Source organism: Cylas formicarius, unplaced genomic scaffold (genome assembly GCF_029955315.1).
Source record: "Cylas formicarius isolate icCylForm1 unplaced genomic scaffold, icCylForm1.1 PGA_scaffold_3__17_contigs__length_32017465, whole genome shotgun sequence".
In the NCBI taxonomy this organism is placed as follows: domain Eukaryota; kingdom Metazoa; phylum Arthropoda; class Insecta; order Coleoptera; family Brentidae; genus Cylas; species Cylas formicarius.
The window spans coordinates 25854905-25866988 of record NW_026844326.1 but is presented as its reverse complement, the minus strand read 5'-3'; the positions used below and the strand labels follow the sequence as shown (position 1 = coordinate 25866988).

The 12084-nt window shown below is 37.8% G+C and overlaps 1 protein-coding gene across 4 annotated transcripts in view; it reads left to right on the top strand.

The window, feature by feature from the left end:
* LOC132699258 (ankyrin repeat and fibronectin type-III domain-containing protein 1) overlaps positions 1–12084 on the top strand; it is a 107313-nt gene that overhangs the window by 80516 nt on the left and 14713 nt on the right. For all 4 annotated transcript variants that reach the window (XM_060665889.1, XM_060665887.1, XM_060665888.1 and 1 more), the window contains 2 exons: positions 4815–4918; positions 10856–11026. In XM_060665889.1, coding sequence (XP_060521872.1) covers positions 4815–4918; positions 10856–11026 — 275 coding nt within the window. The remainder of the gene's footprint in view (positions 1–4814; positions 4919–10855; positions 11027–12084) is intronic.

The window sequence follows — 12084 nt, the reverse complement described above, 5'->3', positions numbered from 1 at the left end:
CGAGGCAATCTAGTCCCATCAAAGTCCCCCCTAGCCGCCCCTTTCGATTTATTATAAAAGGTAGGTTGGCATTTACCGGCTGACTCCCCCGAGGGTACAATCTCGACGGAAAATGTCGTCCTTTTGTGCACTTACTCTAGACGTGGACAATTTAATTAGGCTCCGTAACGCCGGAGGGCCAAGGAGGATGGGCGTTGTGTTTTTTTTTTTTTTGCTAAAAGAACCCCGTTTTGTTTTCATAGCTATAGCGAAAACGCCGACCTTAAAGCAATCGCGAGCCTATAATATCAGGTGCAGGATGAATGAGATGCAGAATGTTTCTGGCGTCAAAACTCATAAATTATGCGCGCCATATTTCACGCTAAATTCACTTACCTACATGAACTGCATATATACGCTTGTACATTCGTACGCGACGTAGAGAAAAAATGAGACCTCGCGAAAATGCATATAAACTGAAGGAAAACGGCCGGGAAATTCGTTGCATGCTCCGCGAATATGGAGCGTTTTTATTTTTTCGTAATACCCAGGCGAACAATTTGAGGCTATATTCCGAACGGGATAATTTTATTCACTAAATGTTGTTGTGTATTTCATTGTTATGGCGGTGGGGCGTTAGAAAATCCGCCAAATTTATTTACTACCTAATAAAAGAAGGAAAAAAACAAGCTGGTGGAAGTAATAAAGCCAAAATTAGATTCTCTTATAATTTTTTCTATTCGGTAACAATTCATGTATTTATTCATCGTATTATTTGTTTATTTAACGTTTTTCACTTTGAGGTTTGCTGACAAACATGAATTTTCATGTATACCGATTTGGGACATTATATTTTTAGTAGACGACGGTTCATCCACATTTCGAATTTTTCTAGGCGCGTCAGTGACTGACTATGACTCCATGACATGGAGGAGGACAAGAACCATGTAACATCTAACCATTTTTAATCGCAACTTGTTTCATTTTTACGAATATACAGTAGCCAGCGAAAGTCTAAGCATGGTAACAATTTTTTTGAAAATGCTCGTATAAAATATTATTAAGCGCGAGAAAAGTCGAAGAAATAAAATATTACAAAAGTTCAGTACCGTAATGGTCTAATAGCAGCAAACAAAAAACATTTTTACTGGTTATTTTATGACACCGAAATCTTTTTTCTGTTATTTACTTTGTAATAATTTAGTATTTTCCAGAAAAAATTTTTTTTGCCATTATTGAATCATTTAGTTAATATTAGTTAGTCTTTATAATATTTTATGAAGCATTTTTAGAGAAACTGAAGAAAAAACTTGGATACTGTATATGCTTTAAAAATGATAGATACTTTGAAAAATTACAAGTAAATTGGTTTAAGACAAGGATGCATTATTTCGCCATTGCTTTTTAACTTGTACTCTGAGTACGTCTTTAGGAAAGCTCTTGCTGAATTCGATGGAGGGATTAGAATAAATAGAGTTAGCATCAATAACTTAGCCAATACTCCGGAAGAACTACAAATGCTTTGCGATAGACTCACTAATGTAACGAATGTAACGAATGTGGACTAAAACTGAACACTTCAAAGACGAAATGTATGATTGTAAGTAAACAAACGGTATACGCGTATGTGATTACAGCGTATGGAGTCCCACTTGAGCAGGCAGACAATGTTACATACCTGGATTTTTAACATAAACAACAACTGGGATATGAGCCAAGAAATCAAAATTCGTATAGAAAAAGCTAAAGCTGCTTTTTCCCGGAACATCGAACTTACGTTGAGGCTTACAAAATGTGACATATTCTCGACTTTGCTCTATGGGATGAAAAGCTGGACGCTGACGGAAATACTGCTGACAAGCTTACAAGCCTTTGAGATGTGGGTATACCGCAGATTGCTACGTTCAAGCTGGGTTGACAGAATCCGCAACGAACAAATATTGGAGCGTCTACATAAACAACCTGAAATAATTAAATTGATTAAGACCAGAAATCTAGAATATTTTGCGCATGTAATGCGACATCCTGAGCGCTATAATGCTCTCCACTTAATTGTGCAGGGCAAGATAGAAGCAAGAAGAAGGCCAGGTGGCAGAAGAATATCATGGCTTCGAAATTTACGGGAATGGTTCCATTCGTCAAGTACAGCCTTATTGAGAGCTGCCGTGAATAAAGTTTTGATAGCCAATATGATAGGCAATGTTCGATGACGAATACGGCACATGAAAAAGCATAAATTTAGATTTCATGTTATATTCCTTTAGAACTTTTTATATGCGATAATTAATGTTTTGAATATAGGGAAGGACAACAGTGGCAAATGTGGACTTGCCACTCTATTGCACTCATTGATTTTGGAATGTTGTGGCGAAGTGTATTTTGTGATCCAACTCTTAAAATGGAAACTATTAGATAGAAGAGCGGGTGTAAGGTGCTTTAATTCTGGGTTCGGTGACTCGAATTGAGATAGTTTTGGTTCTATAAACAAGGGAGTTGATAACCGATGATTTTTGGGCCGGATGGTGCATTGAGACATGCATTAAGGTATTGATCTGTGTGCGTAGGTTTAAGTCTGATTTTCTAAGGATGGGAGATTGTTATTAGTTTAGTTAGGGTGTATAGAGTTTAAATGACTCAGAAGGATTTTTGACCATAAGGCCTTTTCTATAGTTTTCACAGTTTCCACACTAGAGATATTAAGCGTTCCATCACACTTCATACTTCGGCCCAATCTTCTAGTTTAATGAGTCCGAAAGCAACTTGCCACTGTTGTCTTTCCTTACATTCAACACATCACTGATCACATACGAAAAATTCTTAAGAACTATAACGTTAAAACCAAATTTTCCATTTATTCAATAATCTTTCCACATCTTCGAGCCGTCAAAGCCAAAATTCTGTTTGAGTTTACAGGCTCAAGAGCCTGAATATTACTACAAATAAACTCATCAGCAATTGTCGAACAATGTTAACTGCGACTCACGTCTTTCTTTCACCGATATTGGAATCAATCATGAGACAATATTCATGCCCCTTCTTTAGCTCCGCCCCTCTTAAACAATATAAAAGCAGATACAGAGTAGAATGCGTACTAGTTGCAGTTTAGCTCTGAAGAAGCCAACAGGATCAAATTTGATTTGTAAATAGTATCGATGTAAATTATCAATCAAATTTCCATTATAAGCAATTTGTTTTAATAACAATAAAGACCATGCAATACTATTTATAAAGATTATTTTTTTTCCCTTAGAGTAAGAATAAAAAAGTTTCCCGTATGGTAGGTACCGACTTGTTTTTTATAAAATAAAAATGATGTCAAGAGATTTTATTTTATTTTTGCTGATGTTTTTATGAAATTTTTATCTGCAAAATGTCTCAAATTTGACAACATTTCATATAATTCAAAAACTTAATATATAGGGTCATTCGAGTAAGCTGCAATGTGGTGTGGCTTTTTATGACCCCAACCTAATTTTCTGATTGCTATCATTTTCATCAAATAGACTACGTATCGCTCTGACCCTGTACCATAAATGGTAAAAAAAGTCCGCACACCGCTTAAGTAGGTTTTGGATCCCGAATACAGTAAAAACGTGTTTTTTTCTCGCTTTTCATCAGTAACCTGCCCAGCAGTGACAAAATGCAATGAAACAATTATCATTTGCTGCTATGTACATTTGAATTTCCAACTTGGGGCTATTAAATACTTTTTACTATTTGCTCAGAGGGTCGTCACAATGACATCATTAACAAGTCACCAAATGACGAAAATGACGTTATGTATGACGCCAGCAGCACGTGAATTTGACTACTAATGTCTCGGACAAATGATGTCAACTTTTGTCGTTCAAGTGGCATCTCTTTTACAACTTAAAGCCAGATTTTGATCATTTGAAAAATATAAAAATTTTCAAATTGATTTTTTCTTTTTGGAGAGGGGAAAATCGAAATTAAATTAAATGACATAGAGAGTTATAGGTAATGAATAAAGATGAGTCTCCCTTTTCAACAATGTAATAGTCGAAGTATAATACAGGGTCTTCCATCAAATTTTTCCACGAAAATTAATATTTTTTATTTTGACTCACTCTGTATAAACGATTCGAACTAACTTCGAACAAGTATAAAATAAATCATTCTACCATTTTATAAAATTGTTAACATAATAACATTACAGTTGTCGGAAAATGGTGATAAATCCGAAATCACTCAGTATAGACCATGACAACCTCTACATCGAGTGATTGAGGATAAAAGGGAGTATGTATTAATTTCATAATATACATTTAAAAGTTATAGGTTGGATTTCCCATCCATTGATTTGAAAATAATTTTAAATTGGACTATTTGAACAGCCTCCAGTTATATTGTCCTATATCAGGGTTTTAAATAGATGAATTTGATAATAGTTTAAATTAATGATTAAATATAAAGTCTATATCTGGAATTAATAAGTAATTTTACGAGGACATCCTTTTTTTGACGTCAATTTGACTTGTTTTTCAGACCGCTGACTAGTAGCGACCACTCAGGATTTGAAAATGACTTTGACGAGCTTCTGCTACCTGGGATAACGAAGTTTCTAAAATCAATATTTCAAAATACAACAAAGCGCTAATATATTCCTTGAGGAATTAGACCAAATTTTAACAATAATCATTTTAACCTGCCCCGCACCACTGGTAGTGCAAATCTACGACTGCAGGTAGCACCCCTTTTTATAGTTGTAATTAAGCCAAAACCATACCATATATCAATTCGCTTATCTTTATCTTGTATTGTGCGTTTTTTATTCATCCATTAAACGTAAGTTTTATTTATTGTGATATTTGCAGCGTCAATTGCGACTGCCTGTCGCCGCTAGATGTCGCCGTGTTGAGCAACAATCGACCGATGGCGAAAATGCTTATCGGTTTCGGCGCGAAGGAGGGAAACAAGTGTGAGTATTAATTGGCCGATTAATTTTTTTTTCCTACCCGTTCAATCCGCGGCAGCGGCGCTGGAAAACGTCATAATTTACGGAAGCGACGGCGACGCCGCCGCGGCCTGGGGCGTAATTAAAAAGGTGGACTTTCTAGCCGTGTAATTATGAAAGTTTCCACCGCCAACGATAATGAATTATGTCGAGCCACAAAGCGAACCGGGCAAGTTTTAATTCGTGCCTTCGCTCCGGGGTTAATTGTTGCATTAGTGCAGGGCGCAAATAACCGCCCGGAATATATCAGTAGTTACCGGAATTTTGTGAGACCTCTGAGATTTGAAGATTATATTGATTGTTAACGAATAACAAGTAGGGGGAGTCTGACGCATTCTCGTCAAGATATCACGGCCTGTTGGTTAAAGCTTCTGATTGGAAATCAGATTCTCCATCGCAGGGTTAGGTTCAAAACCTAACTTCAAACGACCACTGTTTTGCGTAAAAATACCTTTTTTCCAATTAACAGGCAACAAAATAGAAGCAAATATTATCAACAACGGGTATTGAGTGCCTGAAGAAGTGATGCCCCCATATTATTATTTTTTTTCTTATATTTAGTCCTGGCCTGCCGGTTAAGGCGCTTGACTAGCAATCAGGTTCTAAGTCGCAGCGTAGGTTCCAAACCTACTTACCGGAAACGACCATTCTGTTGCTTAAAAACACCTTTTTTATTAGAAGCTAACCTAATGGGGAAGATTTTGTCAACTATGCGAATAATTAAATTTTTCACATCATCAAAAATTTTTCAACTTCTAAATAGATTTAGTCTTGGCCTGTCGGTTAAGGCGTCTGACTAGCAATCAGATTCTCAGTATCAGGGTAGCTTCGAAACCTACTTACCGCAAACAACCTTTGCGTTGCCCAAAAACACCTCAACGTCAGGCTGCACGATCCGCATGCTAAAATGTATACTCCTTGGTTTTTTTTATCAGTAACCCCCTTGGTGTATGGCAAGACAGCGATCGATCTTTGTTGGGTCTCGTCCTGCACTCTCTGCTGCGGCTGTTGTTGTTTACCGATTGCATTGCTGATGATGCGCCTTTGGTATCCGTTTTGTCGGAGACAGGTACTAATTTTCTTCAGTTCTTCGTCTCTGTTTCTCTCGTTTGTGAGCCTGAAGGACCGAGCAATTAATGGATTTGCCACTCCCTGTATCTGTGATGGGTGGTGATAAGATTTAGCGTTCAGATATCTATTAGTGTGTGTTGGTTTTCTATAGACAGTGCGTTCCAAGTATCCATCTTCGGTCCTTGTGATGTGCACATCTAAAAAGGGCAGACTGTTATCCTCTTCAAGTTCTATTGTAAATTGAATCCTTGGGTGAATGGGATTCAGATGATCTAGGAATTTCAAAAGCTCCTCCTTGCCAAAAGGCCATGCAACAAATACGCCATCTACGTATCTTGTCCATAGTTTTGGCTTCAGATTTGCCTTCTCTATTCCTTTCTTTTCGAAGTAAATCATGAAGAGGTTGGCAATCACAGGCGAGAGAGATGATCCCATTGCTGCTCCATCTACTTGTCGGTAAATTTTCCCGTTGTACATAAAGTAAGCGTTTTTCAGGCAATGTCTTGACAGATCCATTATGTACGGCATTCCAGTAGAAGAGGCACTCTTGCTTATAGAAGAAAACGAAGATATATATATATATATATATATATATATATATATATATATATATATATATATATATATATATATATATATATATATATATATAGATAAGTATTTTTTTATTGCGAACATTAAGACCGTTACAATACGTAGTTTACATTAGAAAGTTTATAAATTTCGCTGTGAGCGCGACGAAAACGAAAGTGATAATTTTCTGCATTGTCTTTTCGCGCTGCTTGTAATGCTCGGCGAAAATCACACCGGTACTTATTTAATGAATTATTGTTATCTAGTGCGGCGCGTAGCACGGTTCGGAGGAAAGTGTTTCCGGTGGAAAAATACATCCTTTCTATTGTGTGAATCGTGGTTATTCAAAATATGCAAATCCGTATTCACTTTTGCTTTTTTCCTCGCAGAACGAATCAGTAGCACTTAGATCAGCGTTCTACAAATAAATTACAATCGATTGATTTAACAATAGAGAAAACAACACGAGACTAATTGGGTACTCGGGTAATTGGTGTGTTTACTAAACTCACCTTCACAGTAATAATAATTAATAACAAAATAATAAAAATACTAATAACAATAATAAAACTAAGAAGAAAAGCAATAGATAGGATAGAATAAAGATAACCAAAGACATGTTCAAAAGGGACACGAAGATTCAATCAGAACTGAGTCGAAACCGGCAACAATGCATTATGAATGGTTCAGCCAATCACATTCTACGCTTGGAGACGTAGAATTTTCATTTTATGCCCTCGGATGTCTCCATTGCGTTGTAACTTACCTACTGGTTAGTTGTTCCGTACATTAAAGTTCAAAAGCATTTGAAATAGCTATTGATTCAATATTTCGCAACAAAATGAGTCAGTGAAAATTACATGTCGGGTCTTTCCCATGTAATGTTGCACTGCTGTCTTGAACTCGAACAATGAATCGACTACATATATTTATTATAATCGTCATTATAAATTTCGCAAATTTTTGTGTTAAAATATAGAGCAAAATTGCAAATATTTGTTTTTCATTTTATTTTCCAATCCAATTTGTATACATGTTTTTTTCTTATTTAGAACACACTGCCATACCTATTTTCGGTTTAAGACTATAGGTTTTAAAGAATCTTGAAGAAAATCATAAATCGAACCGTAAACCAAAAAACATTAAAACTTTTGTTGTTTTTTATTAACTTATATATATATTTTTTAAATGAAACAAATCAGCGGCTTGCTGCTTGTAAATTATCACACGACTCCGGGTAAAGATTATTTTCATTAATATAAACTGGCGTGTATAAAAATCGGCCTACTGTGACCTTTTTTTGCTTTTTTTTTCTGCTTTTTAGGTTAGTGGCAATTAGCAACTCAACACTTATTTTTTAATAATGGGTATAAGCCCCTCTTGCTCTAATAACGTCTTTTACTCGATTACCCATAGATTTAATCAAGTTCGCTATTGGTTCTTGTGGAATGTTAAGCCACTCTTCCTCTACTGCAACTCTGGGATCGAGGTTGGGGTACGAAGTCTACTCGAATTCTCCGTTTCAACTCTTCCCATAAATGTTCGATCGGATTGAGGTCGGGACTGCATGCTGGCCACTCCATAACTCGAAAACCGACTTCTGTAATGTAATCTTGCACCATCCTTTCGGTGTGCGGCCTAGCACTATCATGTTAAACCTCGTGCCCCTTGACCACAGCCGCTCCTACGAATGGAAACAGGGTCGGTTCGTGCGTCCATAGAAATTGCACCCCATATCATGCAGGAACCATCTCCATAAGGGCTAGTTCCTCATTGCAGCGATCTGCAAATCGATCTCCTGTCTTCGGTACACTACCAAAAAGGCATATTCTGGTCTCATCTGATGATCCCGTGCAAAGCGTAGGCGTGCTTGTCGATGAGTTTTGGACCAATGGCATTGGACCTTCAGTCTTTTTCTCACTGTCCACTGACTAATAGAAACTTTTCGAACTTCATGGAGCTGCGGTTGCGCTCGAACCGCATTAAGGTGACGATTTCTTATTATTGTTGACACAATAAAGCACTTATCATGAGCCGTTTTAATTCGCCTTCTGCCTGTTCCACAGCGCCTAGCCTAGATCCAGTCTCCTTATACTGGTGGCATAGTCTCCGAACTGCTGCGCGTGTCATATCCAGTTGTCGAGCAACTGCTCGCTGGCGAAGTCAGCTTTCGATTAAAGCGATAACTTGAGCAGCTTTTGGCGGTATAGTATGCATCTTCTTCTTCTTGATTTCAGCGTCTCCCTGGGAGGTTGCTGATCATCATGGCTATTCTTATTTTCGATATGGCCTCTCGAAACAGTTCAGCCGATGACAATCCAAACCAGTGTCGCAGCTTGCGCAGCCAGGAGATCCTACGTCGACCTACACTGCTTCCTCCTGCGATCTTTCCTTGCATTATGAGCTGCAACAGATCATATTTTGAGTCCCGTGAGATGTGTGCAAGGAATTCAAGTTTTCTTTTCTTTATACTAAACAAGACATCAAGTTCTTTATTCATTCTACGGAGAACCTGTTGATTCGTGACCCGATCCATCTGTAGACCCACATTTGAAATGCTTCTAACCTTTTTGAAGTTTCGCTATTTAAGGTCCAACCCTCTAGCCCATAAAGCAGTACCGTAGCACTGTACCATCCTTGTTCTTAAAGTTAGCGACAAATCTTTAGCTGTAAGAAGTTTCTTCATGAATGTTGTCCTAGCTTGTTCTATTCTTGATAGTATTTCAGACCTATGGTTTACATCTTGACTTATAATTGTTCCCACGTATTTAAACTGCACCACTCGCTCAACAGTCTGCTGTCCTATAAATAATTGCCCTTGGTTATTTCCTGTTTAGGACACTACCAACATTTTTGTTTTGTTCACATTGCTGGTGAGTCCATATTTCCTGCTAATGATTGTCACTTTGTTCACCAGTCGCTGCAGGTCTTCTAGTGTGCTTGCAATTAGAACAGTGTCATCGGCGTATCTAATATTGTCTATTGCTCTACCGTTAATTAAGATTCCTGCCGACTCCTCCTCCAAAAGAGCATTGGAGAAAGAATACAGCCCTGTCTGTGTGTGTGTGTGGTTTTGTAACATGTTTAAAAGCCGGATGTTTAACGTTGTTAAAGGCCTTTGTAAAATCTATAAAACATGCGTACACTTCTTGGTTTACATCAAAGCATCTTTGTGCCAGAACATTGAACGAGAATATAGCCTCTTTTGTGCCCATACCGTTCCGAAAACCAAATTGCGTGTTAGAGATTTCGGAGTCACATTTATTCAGTATTCTGGTGTGAATTATTCTGAGAAATACTTTCAGGAAGTGGTTCATTAGGCTAATCAGACGGTGGTCATCGCATTTAGCTGTTCGAGGTTTTTTCGGGATTGGGACGAAAGTAGCCATTCATATGGTATGATGCCCGTTTTATATATTTCGTTGAATAAGTCGACGATAACAGGGATTGAGTCGTCCTCGAGCAGTTTTAGAACTTCATTGCATACCTCATCTGGTCCGACAGTTTTGACAGATTATGTAGCCTTTATTGCATGTTCTACTTCGCTTCGCGTTTTATCAGGAACGGTTTCTGCTGTTTTTGCTGTTTTTATCTTGTACTTGTAGTATGCATCAAGCTAGCATAATAATTTATCCAAATGGACAAAAACGAACAATGGAAAAATCCCAGTTGCAAAGGCGATTAATTTAAGTATATAACAAGTTTGTTAATATTACTATCACTACTGCATGAACACGTAGCTACGCATATAAAAGATCAGCACTCCTGACAAATTCCAACTCATGCTAAATAATATTAAATTGTCTTCCAAATAGCATGTTTACAGTCAAAAGTTTACAGTAGACCGATTTCTAGGCACGCAAGTTTATATTTCGCAAATCGTTGGTTTAACTTGTCCTTGGTTTTTTTCTTTGTTATAAAGCCTCCTTGCCAAAATTCATCTTTTTAATTTTACGCCCTGTACGTATGCGGTCCTGATCACGTGATTCTAAAGCCGATAATACGTCCGTTATCGCAGCCCCCTGGGACCGAATACCGAAAAGCGCAAGAAACCCCAATTCGATTTCTATGTACCTAATACAATCGGAAAACGGATTTTCTCGCCATTTTTCTCCGCGACAAAGCGACGGCTTTTCAAACGGACGCCCTCCTGCCTCCTGCAAATCTCAGCCAATATACAACGAACGACCGTAAACTGTCAACGAACGTTTTTTTTTTCAAACTGATTCGTCCAACGAGGGTGTTTTATTTTTCCAGTCGCCAGCTCGGACAAGATGGGCTCCCACCTCAAACAGCTCCTGGGTGAAGCCGAAATGCGCCTGCAGGAACTCGGCGGTCTCTTGGACGAACCCTGCGGGGCTTCCCTTAACACCAGAGCCTCGTTTTCCAGCATTATCGGGAACACGTACCCAGCGCCCTCCATGACAGGTACCGGAGTGTTTATTAAGTACTAGTAGCAACTTTAAAGGGATACCCAATTTTATGTATAGTCCGCTCTACGATATACCGTTTTTATGACATAATCCGGTATTTAACATTAGTAAATTTTTATGAAGGTCTAACCGTAGGTCTAGCGCGTTTGGGTTTCTCTTTGTAACACTCAATAAATAGATTCGCAATTCCACAATGACTTTTCAGAACCGTATTTCGATACTTCGTGCATACAAATGCTGAAAGCTGGCGGATTTTTGTAGAGTTTGGTTTATTTACATCGAAATATAATTTTTAAAAGATTTTCAAGCAAAAAATAACTTCTTTAGTCGATGACAAATTCGGTATTTTTTCCGCTTGTGCAGAATGGTAGATGGCGTGGTCCATCACGACAACACTGTTTGGTGGACTATTCGAACAAGCGTTATCTACCCAACTAGCTTAGAGCCCGCATGATAATTCGTTTCCCCTGCGAAACTGGGATATCCAACGAATATTTCCCGCTGTTACCATCAGTCCATGGTTTCTTGACGGTATCGTGGCTATCAAACCAGCTCTCATCTAAATATATGATGGGCACGTTTTTAGCACGAATTGATTCCATAAAAACTTGTCTCTTATTAATGGTTTTGTTCTAAAAACCAAAACCGAAATTTTAATTGTTAAATCAATATTCTCTATGGTGCATGTCAAGTAAACTTTTTGGACCGCACGATCTTTCCGCTTTTTCCTTATACTCCACTTTCCCCAGATGTCAATTTTAGAAACAGAAACTCATTCAAAATCATAATTTTGCCAGCAATCGGCACATGTGTCCGAGTCTTTGATCCATTTGAATTTGAGCGATGTTCATCATCAACGATTATCATGTCATCAACCACAATCTCAACTCTTCCTCGCTGGACCTTACACGTGACTAACAAACTTGAATAATGTTAACATTTGGTAAGAAATAGACTGTAATAAAATTAATATCGTATCTCAATAAAATGGCGCACTGAGTCTCGAAAAACAATCCAATAACAGTATGTTGGTAATTACTAATTACAAAACCA